The sequence below is a fragment of the Neomonachus schauinslandi genome, chromosome 4 (genome assembly GCF_002201575.2).
Source record: "Neomonachus schauinslandi chromosome 4, ASM220157v2, whole genome shotgun sequence".
NCBI classification, from domain to species: Eukaryota; Metazoa; Chordata; class Mammalia; order Carnivora; family Phocidae; genus Neomonachus; species Neomonachus schauinslandi.
Window position 1 is genome coordinate 37,262,224 of NC_058406.1, and position 18,646 is coordinate 37,280,869.

The following is an 18,646-nucleotide window of genomic DNA, read 5'->3' on the forward strand; positions in this document are numbered from 1 at the left end:
AAAGTTTTAACCCTCTAATACCAGGGTTGTTCCTGCTGGCAACCAGCCCCCATCCTTAGGTTATACAGGGGCTTTCCAAAAGTCACCTCATTAACATAACAAAAGACACCTTTATTGCTCCCCATCACTTAGAAAATTCCAAGGATTTTGGGAGCTCTGTGCCAGAACAAGGATAAAGACCAAATATATATTTCTTACTTTAAATCACAGTATCATAGTCTCACTCTCCAAAATTGATTCTGACCCCTCTAGTAGCAGAGCTTCTGATTTTTCTGCCCAGCCCCAGGACTGGTGAAGCTACAATTCTCACTGGCCTTGCAGGGTATGGAAGCTGTCCCAGGCAAGAAGGCCACATGCTGCCGCCATTTTTATCCAACGTTTCAGCCGTTATTTAAGCATAAACACCCCTTTTTTTTTTTTTTAATTCTAGTTAGTTAACATATAGTGTCATATTAGTTTCAGGTGTATAATATAGTTATTCAACACTTCCTTATAACATCCGGAACTTAATCTGTCTCAATTGTCTTAATTGCCAGTTTCCGGTGTCCTGAAATTGTTTTTGTGATGAATTTGTCCAGTTTTTTATGGAGAGAGGAACTGCCTGTTTTTTACGGAGAGAGGAACTGCCAACCTCCTCACACCACCATATATATATATATATATATATATATATATATATATATATATACACACACACACATACACACACACATATATATACACATACATATATATATATGTATTTTTTGCCTTAGTAATCCAACATCTGAATATATGTAAAAAACCCAAAGTAAATGAAGAAGATACTTATTAATGGTCCAAACTTTTATGTTTATATTGCCAATTTGTTATAATACAGCATTTTAAATTACTTTCAAAACACCATAATTTTAAAATCAGATTTTTTTTCATTGCAGGCTTCCATATATTTGCTGAAACACTCTTTGAAGGTTTTCATAATATAGAAGATGGCTAATGGACACTGATAATATCCCAAAGGAAGTATATTTTAGGAGATTTGCTAGTCAACTTTTAAACTTCTAGCAAGCTAAAGTTGCTATTTCCCAGAACAGAGCATATCATAAACCTAGACCTATAGGGAAAAGTATTTAATTTACCATACTAGCTCATATATCACCCCACTTTCCTTACTCATACTATTTTAACATTTTATAAAGATAGTAAAAAAATGTTTGTCCAAATTATTTCAACCTAGACATCTTTTGCTTTTTTTCTTCTTTGAAATAGCAGGGTCTTCTCTCAGTTTCTCTAAGTGGAAGACATTTTCAGGGATAAATATATTTCTAAATGACCCAACAAAAGTTGAAGGGAGTTGGGGGAAAGGATGGAAGAGTTGGTTGTCACGATGCAGCTTTCACTTTTAGGTATATAAATGTATATTTCCATGACATGAACATACAACAATTAATCTATCCAAACTCCTACTAATGAACATTTAAATTATTCCGATTTTTCACTATTATGAACAATGCTATCAATGAACATCCCTAGGAAGGCTCTTAGTATACCAGAGAGAATACATCTCCATGAAACATACCTAGAGAAAGGCTATGAGAATCTTTGCTTTTACTAGATAACTCTGAATTGTGGTGGTTCCAACTTACATGGCATACCAGTATGGAAGAGCTTCCAGTTTTTCACACTTCTAATATGGTCATATTTTATTAAATTTTACCAACCTTATGGCTATAAAAATGAAATCATAAGGTTTAGTTTGGATTTCCCTATATGCTAATGAAATCGAACACCTTTTCAAATGTTTATTGGTCATTCTTTTGAGAGAACAATAAAGAGAAGAGACAGATAGGGAAGGTGGGGAGGTGGGAGGCAGAAGGAGAGGAGAAAAATCTGAGGAATATAAGGCAAATTAACACTTGTTAATTCTGGATGAAAGATGCATGGGCTTTGTTCAGATTTCAGTATGTTTAAAATAACATCATAATTTCATTAAAAAATTATGTTTTGAACCAAATTAAACTTTGAATTAGTTCTTCACATTTCAGGTATTAAAGCCTATGTGGTGGTTTTTGACAATGATCCTACATCACAGACTGATTGAGAAAATACACTTACTCGAAGGCCAGAAATCCTCCTCATGGTAACCTGGCGGTTTGAATCATGGTGTCCAGAAATTTGGTTTGGACCCGGGAACATGAAATCCCGTGTATTTTCATCATACGTAGACAGTGTTTCACCCACTACAAGAAAGATACCCTATGATTCAAATTATAACAAAATATTCTATTTAGAAACAATATGATCAAGTACAATATATATAGTGCCTGATGCCTTACTGAAATTTCTGCTTCAGGGTCTTTTTTTTTTTTTTCTATGAAAGGAAAATTAAAAGAAAGTTATGTTAAATGGATTCCTTATTCAGAAATGTAGTACATATTACTAATTCTCCCTCCCCCTTTTATAGAAGGGAGATATTCATGTAAATTTTATGAGTACCTATGTGTTTCTAGAGAAAAAAAGTCCTTGTAAACGTATCAAGTTGGTATGACATTTACAAATCTAAAATGTAATTACCATCTCCATAAATTTTTCCTATCTTCCATTCTTTTCTAATTGCCATTGTAAGACATTAGGTTACATGTTGGAAAAAAATGTAGACATCTTCTGTCCATCAACAGATGAATGGATAAAGAAGATGTGGTATATATATATACAATGGAATATTATGCAGCCATCAAAAGGAATGAGATCTTGCCATTTGCAACGACGTGGATGGAACTGGAGGGTATTATGTTGAGTGAAATAAGTCAAACAGAGAAAGACATGTATCATATGATCTCACTGATATGAGGAATTCCTAATCTCAGGAAACAAACTGAGGGTTGCTGGAGTGGGGGGTGGGGTGGGAAGGATGGGGTGACTGGGTGATAGACACTGGGGAGGGTATGTGCTCTGGTAAGCGCTGTGAATTGTGCAAGACTGTTGAATCTCAGATCTGTACCTCTGAAACAAATAATGCAATATATGTTAAGAAAAAAAAAAAGAAGAAGAAGAAAAAGGTAGCGGGAGGGGAAGAATGAAGCGGGGGAAATCGGAGGGGTAGACGAACCATGAGAGACGATGGACTCTGAAAAACAAACAGGGTTCTAGAGGGGAGGGGGGTGGGAGGATGGGTTAGCCTGGTGGTGGGTATTGAGGAGGGCACATTCTGCATGGAGCACTGGGTGTTATGCACAAACAATGAATCATGGAACACTTCATCTAAAACTAATGATGTAATGTATGGGGATTAACATAAGAATAAAAAAAAAATAATAATGTAAAAAAAAAAATGTAGACATCTTCTAGAATTTGTGGTTACCCAAATTAAGTATACATGTAATATTCAAAATCTTTTAGATTACTAATTTTTAGTAACATATAGCTCTCCACTTTTCACATAGAATAATTATTTGATTAAGATAGATTTCTCCTATACTCACAGAAGTAAATAACAAAAATCAAGTTATCCTCCATATTTTAATTTTAATTTTACCTACCCCAGAGATTTGTAATGTTCACTAAACAGTTAAGGTTTTATTCCACTCCCCATTCCCAGTAACAGTCAACACACAAAAACAAAGATAATTACCTTATCAATAAAAAAATGTTGTTTGAGAAAAATCACAAAAACTCAAAGTCAATTTTTATGAATGTCACAAAATATGCTAGGATGATAGCATGTAATTTTCCACCTTCCTTTATTACTATTTATTCAGTTTTAGAATATGTTCAAATATGATTTATGCCAATTGTTATGTATTTATTATTTTCATCTATTGCTGTTCTGTGCATAGTGGACCAATACTAGAAACTCAACTTCATTCTTAATTTGGGAAGAAAGGGAAAATATCTATTTTTTAAAAGCATTTTTTGACATGGGTTTGCACATCAATTACCTTATCAAAATATAATACAGTACCTGGTGGAACTAGTTGAATCAACTCAAACAATGCTGTATCATCTGAAAGGTTAAAGAAAAATTTCCTTAAATTAACAATAAACAAAAATTAGTTACTTTATCATAAAAGTATCTAAAAGTCAAAGTAATTACTGGGTACACTACATATATGTTTATATCTTAGTATACTGTGTATATTTTTTGATTGCTATGTCTCTTAGGGCTTTATTAATCAATAGTAGAGATTGTCCCTTCAGTCTCTCTGGGGTTTTTTTCCGATTTTTTTTAAACTTTATCTTTTTAGAGCAGTTTTAGGTTTACAACAAAATTGAGAGGAAAATACAGAGATTTCCCATATATCCCTGTCCCCACACATGCATAGCCTCCCTACCATCAACAGCACTCACAGGAATGGCACATTTTTTTTTTTTTTTACCAAGGATGAACCCCCATAGTCACATAATAGTCACCCAAAGTCCATAGTTTATCTTGAGGCTCACTCTTGGTGATGTATACTCTCTGGATTTGGAGAAATAAATGCATAATGACATATTCCATCATTATAGTATCATTCATAGTATTTTTACTTCCCTGATTTTCCTCTGTGCTATGTCTATTCATCTCTCTCCTCCACTTCAATTTGCTCCGACAAGCAACCACTGATCTTTTTACTGTCCCCATAGCTTTGCCTTTTCCAGAATGTCATATTAAAATCATACAGTATTCAGGTTTTTCGCATTGGCTTCTTTCACTCAGTAACATGCATTTAAGTGTCCTTCATGTTGTTCGTGGCTTGATAGCTCATTTCTTGTAAGTTCTCAATAATATTCATTGTCTGGATGTACCACACTTTATCCATTCACCTACTATAGGCACCTTGGTTGCTTCCAAGTTTTGGTAGTTACAAAGCTGCTCTAAACAACCTTGTGCAGGTTTTTACATGGACATAAGTTTTTAACTCCTTTGGGTAAATACCAAAAAGGGTAGTTGCTGGATTATATGTTAGGAGTGTGCTTAGTTTTGTAATAAACCACCAGTCTCCAAATTGCTGTTCCATTATGAATTCTCACCAGCTATATAAGAAGAATTCTTTTTGCTCAATACCTCACCAACATTTGGTGCTGTCAGTGTTTTGGATTTTGGCCATTCTAGCAGTGTGGTGGTACCTTGTTTTAATTTGAATTTCCCCAGAGACATATGATGTGGAACATCTTTTCATATGCTTATTTGCCATCTTTATATCTTCTTTGATGAAGTATCTGTTAAGGTCTTTGGCCAATTTAAAAATAATGTTGTTTGTTATTTTATTATTGAGTTTTAAAAGTTCTTTGTATATTTTGGATAAATGTCCTTATTAATATTTTATAAATATTTTCTCCCAATATGTGGTTTATCTTCTAATTCTCTTGATATTGTCTTTCACAGAGTAGAATTTTTAATTTTTTTAAAAGATTTTATTTATTTATTTGACAGAGAGAGACAGCCAGAGAGGGAACACAAGCAGGGGGAGAGGGAGAAGCAGGCTCCCCGCAGAGCAGGGAGCCCGATGTGGGGCTCGATCCCAGGACCCTGGGATCATGACCTGAGCCCAAGGCAGACGCTTAATGACTGAGCCACCCAGGTGCCCTGAAATTTTTAATTTAAATGAAGTCCAGCATGTCAATTATTTCTTTCATGGATGATGTCTTTCGTGTTGTATCTAAAAAGGCATCATCATACTCAAGGTCATCTAGGTTTCTTCCTATGTTAGTTTCTAACAGTTTTATGGGTTTTGTATTTACAGTTCGGTCTATGATCTATTTTGAGTTAATTTTTGTGAAGGGTGTATGGTCTGTATCTAGATTCATTTTTTCGCATTTGGATGCCTAAGTGTTCTAGCACCAGTTTTTGAAAAAACTCTATCTTTGTTCCACTGTATTGCCTTTGCTCCTTTGTCAAAGTCAGTTGATTATATTTATGGGGGTCTATTTCTGGGCTCTCTGTATATCTTTATGAATAGAAATTCTGTCTTATTTCTTAAGCAGAGCTGTGAGGACAGTGGGATATATTATATAATTCCTTATATTTTTAATATGTCTGAAGTATTTTATAATACATTTATAAAAATAAGAATAAAAGATGCACTGTGTCTTGCCTCCCATTACAGGACCCATGAAAAAGGCATAATCTCTTTCTTTCTTTAAATTCTGCCATTATCATTCAAGGGAAGTCTCAATCATTTAACCCAATACCAGTACATCCAATCTATGAAGAAATATTAAATACTTCCTATAGGTTATAATTTGTAATAAGAAAAAAAACCTGATATGGCCCTTTTCCTCAAGAACCTTACACTGCATTGAAAATGTAAACATTGAAGGAAATAAACACACAAATAAATTGTAACTACAAACCACAGGTGCAATGAAGGCACTGCAGGTAGTGCTATAAAAGACTATATTAACAGGACCTGATCTAGTCAGGGAGTCAGAGAAACCTGAAGAAGAGCTCTTTAGGATCTGATGTATAGCATGAACAGGTGTAAACTGGGGGGACTGGGGAGGTAGAGTTTTTACATTTGATCTTAGCCAAAAGGCCGAGAAGCGATGGGGAGGTAGAGTTTTTTAAGCAGGAGAAACAGGATGTACAAAGGCTATAAGCAGAACACAGCAGGGTAATCTGAGAGATTAGGTATTTGAAAAATAACCCTTCTGCAAAAGTCAACTTGAAAAGGTAAACAATGAAAGCATGAGAGACCTAACAAGGTAGGAAAAAATTATGTTTGAAACTCAGTATAAGAAGGAAACACAGAGAAATAAGCCTGGCATTTGAGGCTGCTTTTCTTTTTGGATATCTGACAGTCCTGATAGAGGTAGCTTAGAGGCTGAAAAGCTGAACATAGCTTTTGATAAATTCAAGTAAAGGACCAAAAATTGGAGTATTGTGGCCTTGGAAAAGGATAGGAGGGGAGGTGTGCTTGTAAGAGACAATAGCCTGATAAACTGGCTAGGCTATAAGACTGGATCATGAAAAGATAACTACAAGGGTAAAGAGTAAACTAAAAATAGATAGCCAACACTATATACTGAATGTTTTTATTCCTCCCAAAATTCGTATGTTGAATTCCCCCCAATGTGATATTTGGAGTTGGGGCCTTTGGGAGGTAGGGCAAAGCCCTCATAATGAGATTGGTACCAATATAAAAGAGACCCCCCGAGAGCTTCCTTGCTCCTTCTTTCACTTGAGGATACAGAGAAAAGATGGCTACCTATGAACAGAAAGGGAACCCTCACCAAACACCAAATCTGCTCACCTTGATCTGAGACTTCCCAGCCTCCAGAACTGTAAAGAAATATACTTTCATAGTTTGTAAGCCACCTAGTCTATGTTATTTTGTTACAGCAACCCAAATGAACTAAGACAGCCAACTAGTAACTAAGGGCTAAATCTGAATCATCCCAAGTCCTGTCTGAATTAAGGTGATCCAGAATTGCTAATGCCCCCTACAAATCTGCCAAATCAATCATAAATCTTTTCTAAAAGAAAACATCATCATCTAAGTTTTCAAATTATTTCAAAAATTTTTACATTCGAAGTCTGACAATCAATGAAAACCGACCAAGTATACAGGAAAAATGAAAATTGTGATCGAAAAACAAGAAAAATAACAGACAACAAAAGCAGGTCAACCGAAGAATCCAGAAAAATTAGTTATCAGACTGGGACTTAAAATATGCTTAATACGCTCAATAAAATAAAATGCAAGGTTGAGAATGTTAGTAGAGAACTAGAAACTGTTATGAAGAACCAAAGGGAAATTTTTTAACTGAAAAATAAAATAGCAACAACAACAAGAAGAAACCCATAACAGGTAGATTTATCAGCAGATTATAAATGACCCTGGAAAGATCTACAGAATTAGAAGACAAAAGTAAATATCTTGAGAAAAGCACAGAAAGCCAAAAGGATGGAGAATATAAGAAAGGGGGGGAAAAGGATACAGGAAGAGGGTCTAACAATGAGTAATTGGATTTGCAAAAGGAAAGAAGAGAAAGGGACAAAAGCAATATTTGAAAGGTTAATGCCTGAGAATTTATTTGAAGAAAGATACCAAAATACAAACACCAAGCAGAATATATTTTAAAATATACATACACATACATATACACATATATGCAGGGTTGGGCACATCAAAGCAAAACTACAGGAAAAAAAGACGAAAGAGAAGATATTAAAGGAAGCCAGTGGAAAATGACAGAATATTTTTAATGAAATAACAATAAAATCGACAGATGATTTCTCAACAAAAACTTAGGGAATGAAAAGACAATGGGATAGTATTTTCTAAGGGCTAGGAGGCAATAATCCCAAGTTCAGCAAAACTACCCTTCAAAAATTAAGACAAAATAAAGATATTTTCAAATAAATAAAAATCAAGATAATCCATCACCAAAAGACCACTGAGAAAGGAACTGTGAAAGAATTTTCTTCAGAAAAAAGCAATAAACTAAGAAAGAAGCTCAAAAATGAAGGGAAATAAAGAACAACCAAAAAGGTAAAATATGGTTGTAAAGTGAAAAGATGATGCCGATACAACAATAACAATAGTATTTTGTGTAGCTTAACTGCATACTAATCTAAAATAAAGGGAAAAAAAACACATAAAATCTAGAAGGGACATAAATGAAGTCAAGTAGTTGTAAGCTTCTCCACAACCTAGAAAAGGTAAAAATAAAAATACATACATTAGGGTTTGATAAGCGAAGCATGCATTCTGCAACCTCTATGGTAACCACTGAAAAAAACAAAACAGTAAAGAACATGCACCTCCAAGATAATCAAGTAGAAATGAAAGAGCAAAAAATAGAAGAAAAAAAGAACAATAATATTCAATAATCAGAACAAATAAAAAGTAAATAGTACTATGGTAGATTTAAACCAAAATATATCAGTAAATAGATTTTTTATGTAAACTTTTTATTTTGAGATGCGGATTCACATGCAGTAAGAAGCAAGACAGAGAGATGGCATATACTTTTTACCCATTTTTCCCCCAATGCAAAAATATATCATAGTCCCCCCTTATCCGTGAGGGATAGGTTCCAAGACCTCCAGTGGGTGCCTGTAATCATGGACAGCACTGATCCCTATATTTACTATGTTTTTTTCCTATATATACATACCTATGATAAAGTTTAATTTATAACTTAGGTATAGTAAGAGATTAACAATAAGTAATAATAAAATAGAAAAATTATAACATACTGTAATAAAAGTTATGTGAATGTGGTCTTTCTCCCTCTCTCGAAATATCTTATTGTACTGTATTCACCCTTCTTCTTGTGATGATGTGAGATGATAAAATGATTGTGATAAGATGAAGTGAGGGGAATGATTGTTAGGCTACTGTTGATGTGAGATGAATGATAGTGTTAGGCTGCTATTGACCTTCTGACAATAATAGGTCAGAAGGAGGATCATCTGCTACTGGACTGGAGGTAACTGAAACCATGGAAGGCAAAAACCCAGATAAGGGGGGACTCTATAGTAAATATATCATAACTACTGTGACACTGATACAATCCACTGGTTTTATTTAAATTTCTCCAGCTTTATTTGTACTCATTTCTATGTGAGTGTGTGTGTGTGTCTATATTTAGTTCTATACACTTCTGTCAGATGTGTGGATTTGTGTATTCACCACCACAGCCAAGATACAGAAGGGGTGCATCACATGATGTCTTATGTTGCCCTTCTGTAGCCACACCCACCGCCCTCCCCAAACCCATCCCTAACTCCTGATAACTACTCATCTGTTTCCAGTTTCTATAATTATATCACACATTGTAAGAGAAAGTCTAAATCAACCAATTAAAAGACAGATTGAATTTTTATTTATTTATTTTTTTTTCAGATTGAATTTTTAAAGAAAGAAAACTCCTTTCAAATCTGCTTGTAAGACACACATATAAAATATAAGGACATATAAAGATAGAAAACAAAAACATAAACAAAGATATAATATATGAAAAGTAAAAAAAAAAATCCTGCTGGCTTGGCTGCTCTATAAAAGAGAGAGAAATCTTCAAAGAAAAACGTCAAAATAATAAAAGGTTCAATTCACCAGTTGATGAATACATGGTAACACTGGTCAAGAGAAAAGAGAGAAGACACAAATTACTAATATCAGGAATGAAAAGAGATAGAAGTATTTAAAAATTCTAACAAGACATTATGAATACATTCATGCTCCTGAATGTATTGAAGGTACCTGATCTGACTCATAATTCAAACAAAATGATTAAACAATTATAGTACAATTGGGGAAATGTGAACTGAGTGGATATTTGATGATGATAAGAAATTTCTGGTGTGTGTAATGTTGTTTCTTTATTTTAGATATCCATATCTGCTCCAATCTTGACATTTACTTCAAAATAATGATTTATTTAAAAAAAACAAATTTCCACCAAAGGAAAACTTAAAACTTGTACAGATATAGAAAAAAACTAAATGGTTTTATATATATATACACACGCATATGTGTATATGTATGTTACATATATATATGTGTGTAGATACACACAATCTGTTCTTTAAAACCTAACAACAACAACAGCAGCAACAACAAAACACTAAGTCAGTGACTTCACTGGTGAATTCTTTCAAACTTCTATGGAAGAAAACAGTGTCAATTATGTACATACTCTTTCAAGGACCATAAGAGAGAACACTTCTCAATTTGTCTTACAAGCCCAGCAAAACCTTGATACCAAAACTTGATAAGAAGCTCACAAAAAATGAAAATGACAGGCTATCTACCCAAAACCTACATTTTAGATATTGGTCTCTATAGATAAAACCATATGATGTCTGAGATTTACTTCAAAATAATCTTTAAAAAGTGATGATCTAAAAAAGGGCTTTAGGGGCATCTGGGTCGCTGAGTCAATTAAGCATCTGCCTTCAGCTCAGGTCATGATCCCAGGGTCCTGGGATGGAGCCCCACCTCAGGCTCCCTGGGCAGTGGAGAGTCTACTTCTCCCTCTCCCTCTACCCCTCACCCCACTCATGCTCTCTCTCTCTCTCTCGCTTGCTCGCTCTCTATCTCAAATAAATAAAATCTTAAAAAAATAAAAACAGGGCACCTAGGTGGCTCAGTTGGTTAAGCAACTGCTTCGGCTCAGGTCATGATCCTGGAGTCCCGGGATCGAGTCCCACATCGGGCTCCCTGCTGAGCAGGGAGTCTGCTTCTCCCTCTGACCCCCTTCCCTCTCATGCTCTCTATCTCTCATTCTCTCTCTCTCAAATAAATAAATAAAATCTTAAAAAATAAAATAAAATAAAAACAATTTAAAAAAGTGATTTACTTCAAAATATTCTAAAAGACAGGGGAGATAGAGAAAAAACAACATTAGCCATGAGTTGATAGTTACTGAACTGAGTGATAGGCCAGGGGTGTTCATTTTTCTCTTTTGTCTACTTTTATATATTTATTAAATTTTCTCTTAATAAAAAGTTTTTTTAAGTATTTTTGATTAAAGAAAGTTGTGTGTGCTCTAAAAGCATCACTGTGAAAACTCCCATTATACTGTTTTGTTAAAGTTCTCTTCTGCTTTTTCCATCAAATCTACAGAAATTATACAATGGAATACTGTTCAGCCATAAAAAAGATGAAATCCTACCATTTGGAACGACACGGATACATGTTGAAGGCATTCTGCTAAATGAAACAAATCAGAGAAAGACAAATACTATATGATCTCACTTATATGTGGAATTAAACAAAACAAAACAAAACCCAAAAAAAACCACCAAACTCATAGAAAAAGAGATCATATTTGTGGTTACCAGAGGCAGGTGGTGGGGAAAGGAGAAACTGGAGGAAGGTGGTCAAAGGTACAAACTTATAAGTTATAAGATAAGTAAGTACTGGGGATGTGATGTGCAAATGATGACAACAATTACCACTGCTGTATGACATACGGGGATAGTGTTGAGAGAGTCAATCCTAAGAGTTCTCATCACAAGAGACATTTTCTGTCCTTTTCTTTGTACTGTATCTATATGAAATGATGGATGCTAACCAAGCCTATCATGGTAGGGGTGCCCAGGTGGCACAGCTGGTTAAGCAGCCAACTCTTGGTTTCCCTTAGGTCGTGATCTCAGGGTCGTGGGATCAAGCCGAGCCCCTTCATCAGTTCCACTAAGCACAGTGTCTGCTTAAGATTCTCTCCCCTTTCCCTCTGCCCCTCCCAACCCCACACTCGCCTGCACGCGCATGCTCAGGTGTGCACGTTCCCTCTCTAAAATAAATAAATTAAATAAATAAATTAAATAAATAAACCTATCATGGTAATTGTTTCACATTATACATAAGCCAAACCATCATGTTGTACATCTGAAACTAATACAATGACGTATGCCAATTATTTCCCAATAAAACTGGGGGGAAAAAACAGTTTTTACAGGAGGACTCTTACCAAGAAATTAATCATCTCCTTTTAGTCTCATGCCATCTGATTTTGTCAACTGTTCATCCTCTTCCTTACTGCAATCTCTAAACCTCTGGGTCCCTACCACTTTTCACTGAAGATGAAATACGTTCCCTTCAAACACAGTACTTTGTCATAATTTTGAGCAATATCAACTTCCATGTGAATCCCTCATACAATAGTTCTCTGATCTCCTCAAATCCAGTACACCTATGCAAAGATTCTGATTATTTATTTACATGTCTGATTCTTCTTTTACTAAAATGGGCCTATATTTATTTCTGAATCCCCTATATTCTCTCAGAGTGATGGAGTCTGCGTAGGCAATCAAAAAGTTAAAAAAAACAAATTCCAGTTCTTATCATAGGTCAGTAGATAAGCAATTTTTGCTTAAGAAGACTTTTCTATTATCCCTTGAATCACATGACACATTCTGTGAATACACCATGCTGTTTCTCATCCCTTTTCCAAAAGAGGGAAGAACAGAAAAGGATTAATGCTAAACATGGTGCTGAAATAAGAGCTAGGCTTTTAAGAAACTTGATCTATTGCACTTACAATAATTCTAATACGTGACCACCAAGAAAAGTCCTGTCTTCTAGAAAATAAAATGAAATTTTGTTAGAAATCAAACACATTAAACAAGCGTGGGATAAGCTATCTTAATTTTCTATACATACCAACACTGTATTTTCCTGCAACCTCAACTACTTGAAAAACATGATTACAAACCAGAAAATACATCTTTTAAAAAAGGAAAAGGGTAGTCAACATAATAGTAGTATTTACTACCATCTAGAGAATATCTTGTTTGCCATGACTGAGCTCCTATGAGCCTCACACAAGTCCTCAAAACAACCTTTAACAAGTCAGGGTTCCTCTTACAGATAAGACACAGAGCCTAAAGGTTAAGGTTTCCAAAGATGGTAAGCTCCTGAGCTGAGATGTGAGCTCGGCTCTAACTGTCTTCAAAGCCTGTACTGTGTTCATTAACAGTCTACTGGAACTAGAAAGCAAGACTTACAAAATAAATGTTAGGTGAAAAAGTTGTATTTTGAATGAGGAGTAAAATAATAGGACAGTAGCTAGATGGGGGTGAGTATGAAGGCAGGGAATATATTTTTTTTAAGATGGGAATATACAGCATGTTTATATAGGGTGAGGATTCACAACAAGAGAGAAGTTGAAGATACAGGAGGAATAAAAAAAAATCTAATGACCAAGGGGCACCTGGTGGCACAGTCAGTTAAGCGCCGACTCTTGGTTTTGGCTCAGGTTGTGATCTCAGGGTTGTGAGACTGAGCCCCGCACCTTGGGCTCTGTGCTCGGCATGGAGTCTGCTTGAGTTTCTCTCCCCCTCTCTGTCTGCCCCCGGCCCCGCTTGCACATGCTCTCTCTCTCTCTCTCAAATAAATAAATCTTTTTAAAAAATCTAATGACCAAGATATTAGAGATGGCATAAGGAGATAGGTAAGGGGGACAAGTAGACAGAAAAACCTTGAGCAGAGAAATTCTAATACCTGGAGAAATAAGATAAAAATGGGTAATAATGTAGGTGACTTTTAGGACAAGGGTGCAGTAAATGAAGGTAGATCACTACTATAACCTCAATTTTCATTGGCAAAGTAGGAAGTAGATTCGTCTGTTCATCTTAAGAATGTTGGAGTTTAAACACTTAGAATATCCTATAAGAGAAATTAGACAAGAAATTCTCCAAGTAGTAAAAAGACCTAAAGGTAGCACTGAGAAGCAACTTATGTTGGTACCAATCTGAAGGCCATGAGAGTCAATCAGCAACACCAAACTCACCTAGAATAAAAGCCAGGAAGGCAAGTGGTAGCTATGACCCTTTACTGAGAGTCTCCTATGACCCTTTATTAAGAGTCAGCCTTAAGAAGACATGAACAGACATTTCTGCAAAGAAGACATCCAAATGGCCAACAGACATGAGGGAAATCCAAATCAAAACCTCAATGAGACACCATCTCACACCAGTCAGCATGGCTACAATTAACAAGTCAGGAAACGACAGATGTTGGCGAGGATGCGGAGAAAGGGGAACCCTCCTACACTGTTGGTGGGAATGCAAGCTGGTGCAGCCACTCTGGAAAACAGCATGGAGGTTCCTCAAAAAGTTGAAAATAGAGCTACCCTACAACCCAGCAACTGCACTCCTGGGTATTTACCCCGAAGATACAAATGTAGTGATCCGAAGGGGCACATGCACCCTAATGTTTATAACAGCAATGTCCACAATAGCCAAACTACGGAAAGAGCCTAGATGTCCATCAACAGATGAATGGATAAAGAAGATGTGGTATACACACACACACACACACACACACACACACACACACACACACAATGGAATATTATGCAGCCATCAAAAAAATTGAAATCTTGGGCGCCTGGGTGGCTCAGTTGGTTAAGCGACTGCCTTCGGCTCAGGTCATGATCCTGGAGTCCTGGGATCGAGTCCCGCATCGGGCTCCCTGCTCGTCAGGGAGCCTGCTTCTGCCTCTGACCCTCCCCCCTCTCATGTGCTCTCTCTCTAACGTTCTCTCTGTCTCAAATAAATTAAAAAAAAAAATCTTAAAAAAAAAAAATTGAAATCTTGTCATCTGCAACAACGTGGATGGAACTAGAGGGTATTATGGTAAGCGAAATAAGTCAATCAGAGAAAGACAAGTATCATATGATCTCACTGATATGAGGGATTTGAGAAACAAGACAGAGGATCATAGGGGAAGGGATGGAAAAATGAAACAAGACGAAACCAGAGAGGGAGACAAACCATAAGAGATTCTTAATTAATCTCAGGAAACAAACCGAGGGTTGCTGGAGTGGAGGGGGGTGGGAGGGATAGGGTGGCTGGGTGATGGACATTGGGGAGGGTAAGTACTATGGTGAGCACTATGAATTGCTTAAGACTGATGAATCACAGACCTGTACCCCTGAAACAAATAATACATTATATGTTAATAAAAAAATTTTAAAAAAAGAGTCAGCCTTGATGTAATATCTGGTTTAATGAAATAAATAAGGTGAAATAAGATATAGAAAGTTTCAAATGTTGTAGCCAACACAAAGAGAACATACCTTTTTTAAGCATCCATTCCATGTTTTCATTTGATCCTTATCCTAGATGCCCAGGGTAAAAATATCAGTAAATTCTAAGAATCAGTAGTATTATAGGCCATGTGCTTGGATTACAAAGCAAATTAACAATTTTTTTAAAAGATTTTATTTGTTTATTTGACAGAGAGAGACACAGAGAGAGGGAACACAAGCAGGGGAAGTGGGAGAGGCAGAAGCAGGCTCCCAGCGGAGCAGGGAGCCCGATGCAGGGCTTGATCCCAGGACCCTGGGATCATGACCTGAGCTGAAGGCAGATGCTTAATGACTGAGCCACCCAGATGCCCCAAATTAACAATATTTTTTAAAGATATTTAAATGAATCATGAATAAATGTTTTAAATAGAACCAAAAGACATCAGACTCAATATGAAAGTTCAGCAAAATGATTGAAAAGTTGTTTTCTCTCTAAGGGCATCTGCTAATTCTAGAAAAGACACATGAAAAACCGATAAATTTGCTGAGATTTTGATGGTCTCGAAGACCTAGAAACAAAATATGACTGCAGAGTCTACCAACAAGGAGAGATTTTCATAAATTCTCCATACTTTAGCCCCTGAAAAGGCCCGGGAATAAAGATGAACAGGAAATAACCTGGCTTTGACAAGGACTGAAACCTGGCTTCAAATGACCTTAATCTGTGACATTAGACTGACATGATCAAGGATTGCTAGTGCTACTAGCAGCCTAGAACAGGCAAATAAAAGCAAACAGAACCTATCTGGAGAAAGATACCATGAGGCCAAAAAAAAATTTGCATGTATGGAGGCACTTAATTTATGACAAAGTAACATTACAGAGTAATGAGTAATGATGCCATGCCCCCAATTATTTCTACAATTTTTCACATACAATGTCCAATACACCAAACAACTTGGAATAGTTAGAGTTATTTTTAGGAAACTGTTAAGCACTATTAACTAAAGCTAATTATACACCTACTCTATGACCCAGAAATTCCACTCCTAAGAATATACCAAGAGAACTGAGTATTATGATTACCAAAATATTTATAAAAATACCCATAGTAGCTTTATTCATCAAAATCCAAGACTAAAAACAATCTTCAACAAGAAAATGAATAAATTATAGTATAGTCATACAGTGGAATACCAAAGGGCAATAAAAAAGAATAGTTTACTGAGACACAACAACACAGATGATTCTTAGACATGAGCCATACTCAAAGAAATACATATTCTATGATTATTTTACATGAAAGTCAAGAATAGACAAAAATAGGGCGCCTGGGTGGCTCAGTTGGTTAAGCGACTGCCTTCGGCTCAGGTCATGATCCTGGAGTCCCTGGATCGAGTCCCGCATCGGGCTCCCTGCTCGGCAGGGAGTCTGCTTCTCCCTCTGACCCTCCTCCCTCTCATGCTCTCTGTATCTCATTCTCTCTGTCTCAAATAAATAAATAAATTCTTTAAAAAAAAAAAAAAAGAATAGACAAAAATAATCGATGTTGATAAAAGTCAGAATAGTGATTATCTTGAGGGGAGCACTGACTGGTAGAGGCACACGGAAACCTTTCTGGGCAATGGAAACACTATGTCTTGGTGAATGGTGATTACTGATATACACAAATGTGACTAATCATTGATGAGTACCCAAGATTAATTAGTACATTAGACATGACACAAAAAATAGCTAAGACAATTTTCAAAAATTATAAATCTGGAGGACTCAAACTATCAGATATCAAAACTGAAGCTACAGCAATTAAGAAAACATAGTATATATGCAAGGATGGACAAACAGACCCATGAAACAGGAGAGAGACTCTAGAAAAAAATTTGCATGTATGGAGGCACTTAACTTATGACAAAGTAACATTACAGAGTAATGAGAATACGAAAAGTCTTTTCAGCAAATAGCATTTACACACATAGATATATATAAAATAAAAATGAAATTTTATCCTTACTTCAAACCATAGATAAAAATGAAATCCAGGTGAATTGTAAATCTAAAGGTAAAAAGTAAAGGAATAAGGTTTGTAGATTAGTAGAAGATAGAAGAACATCTTTATAACTTAGGGTAGGGAAAGAATTCTAAAACATGACCAAAAAAAGCACTAAGCATAAAGAAAAAAATTAATAAATCAAACATTATTAAATTAGACTATATTAAAAATAATTTATTCATCAAAAGAACAAGAACCACTAATAGATAAAAAAATGCAAGCCACAGAGTAGAAGATACTGCAACACATATAACTGACAGAGGGTTTGTAACTAGAAAATATAGAAAATTCCTACAAATTAATTAGAAAGTAACCTGATACAGAAATGAGCAAAAGACAAACATTTCACACACATTATAAAAACATGTCCAGAAAGATTGATAAACGTATGAAGAATTGGTCTACCTGATTTGTCTTCAGGGAAATGCCAAATAAAACCACTATTCACCCATCATAATGACTAAAATGAAAAAGTCCGGCAATGCCAGGAGTTGGGAAGGATGCGGAGAACAACTTTCATCAATGGCAGAGTGTATACTGGTAGAGCAACACTGAAAACTGCTTGGCACTATCTACTCATGTTGACCCTAAGACTTAGTAATACCACATCTATGTATATACCAAATAGGAATGCGTGCTCATGAGCACCAAGTCATGTAATCAGGAATGTTCAGAGCAACATTATTCATAATAGCAAAAACTAGTAACCCAAATGCCCATCAATGTCCACAAATAACAGAATAAATAAATTGGAGTAGAGTTGCATAATGAAATACTACAGCAATAAAGATGAATGGATTAGTTACTCACAACACAGATAAATTTCTCAAGCAAAATGCTCAGCAAAAAAAGCCAGGCACAAAGGAATTCACACAGTACGATTCCATTTATTTAGTGTTCAAAAATAGGTAAAGCTAAATTATATTAGACATTAAAATGGAAATTCTTTTGTGAAACAGAGAGGAAATAGTGATTAGGAGAGGGTATAAGAGAAGCTGTCTGAAGTTCCAGCAATGCTGTATTTCTTTTGGTTACACAGGTGTTCACACTGTAATATGTTTTTTTAAGATTTTATTTATTTATTTATTTGTCAGAGAGAGAGAGAGAGCACAAGCAGGCAGAGCAGGCAGAGGGAGAAGCAGGCTCCCCACT

The 18,646-nt window shown here is 35.6% G+C and overlaps 1 protein-coding gene across 1 annotated transcript in view; it reads right to left on the reverse strand.

Moving 5' to 3' along the window:
* Positions 1–18,646, reverse strand: part of SPATA6 (spermatogenesis associated 6) — a 145,468-nt gene that overhangs the window by 89,772 nt on the left and 37,050 nt on the right. Inside the window, exons 4-5 of the mRNA XM_044913852.1 lie at positions 3,941–3,982; positions 2,095–2,219 (exon numbers count right to left, since the gene is read on the reverse strand). Coding sequence (XP_044769787.1) covers positions 2,095–2,219; positions 3,941–3,982 — 167 coding nt within the window. The remainder of the gene's footprint in view (positions 1–2,094; positions 2,220–3,940; positions 3,983–18,646) is intronic.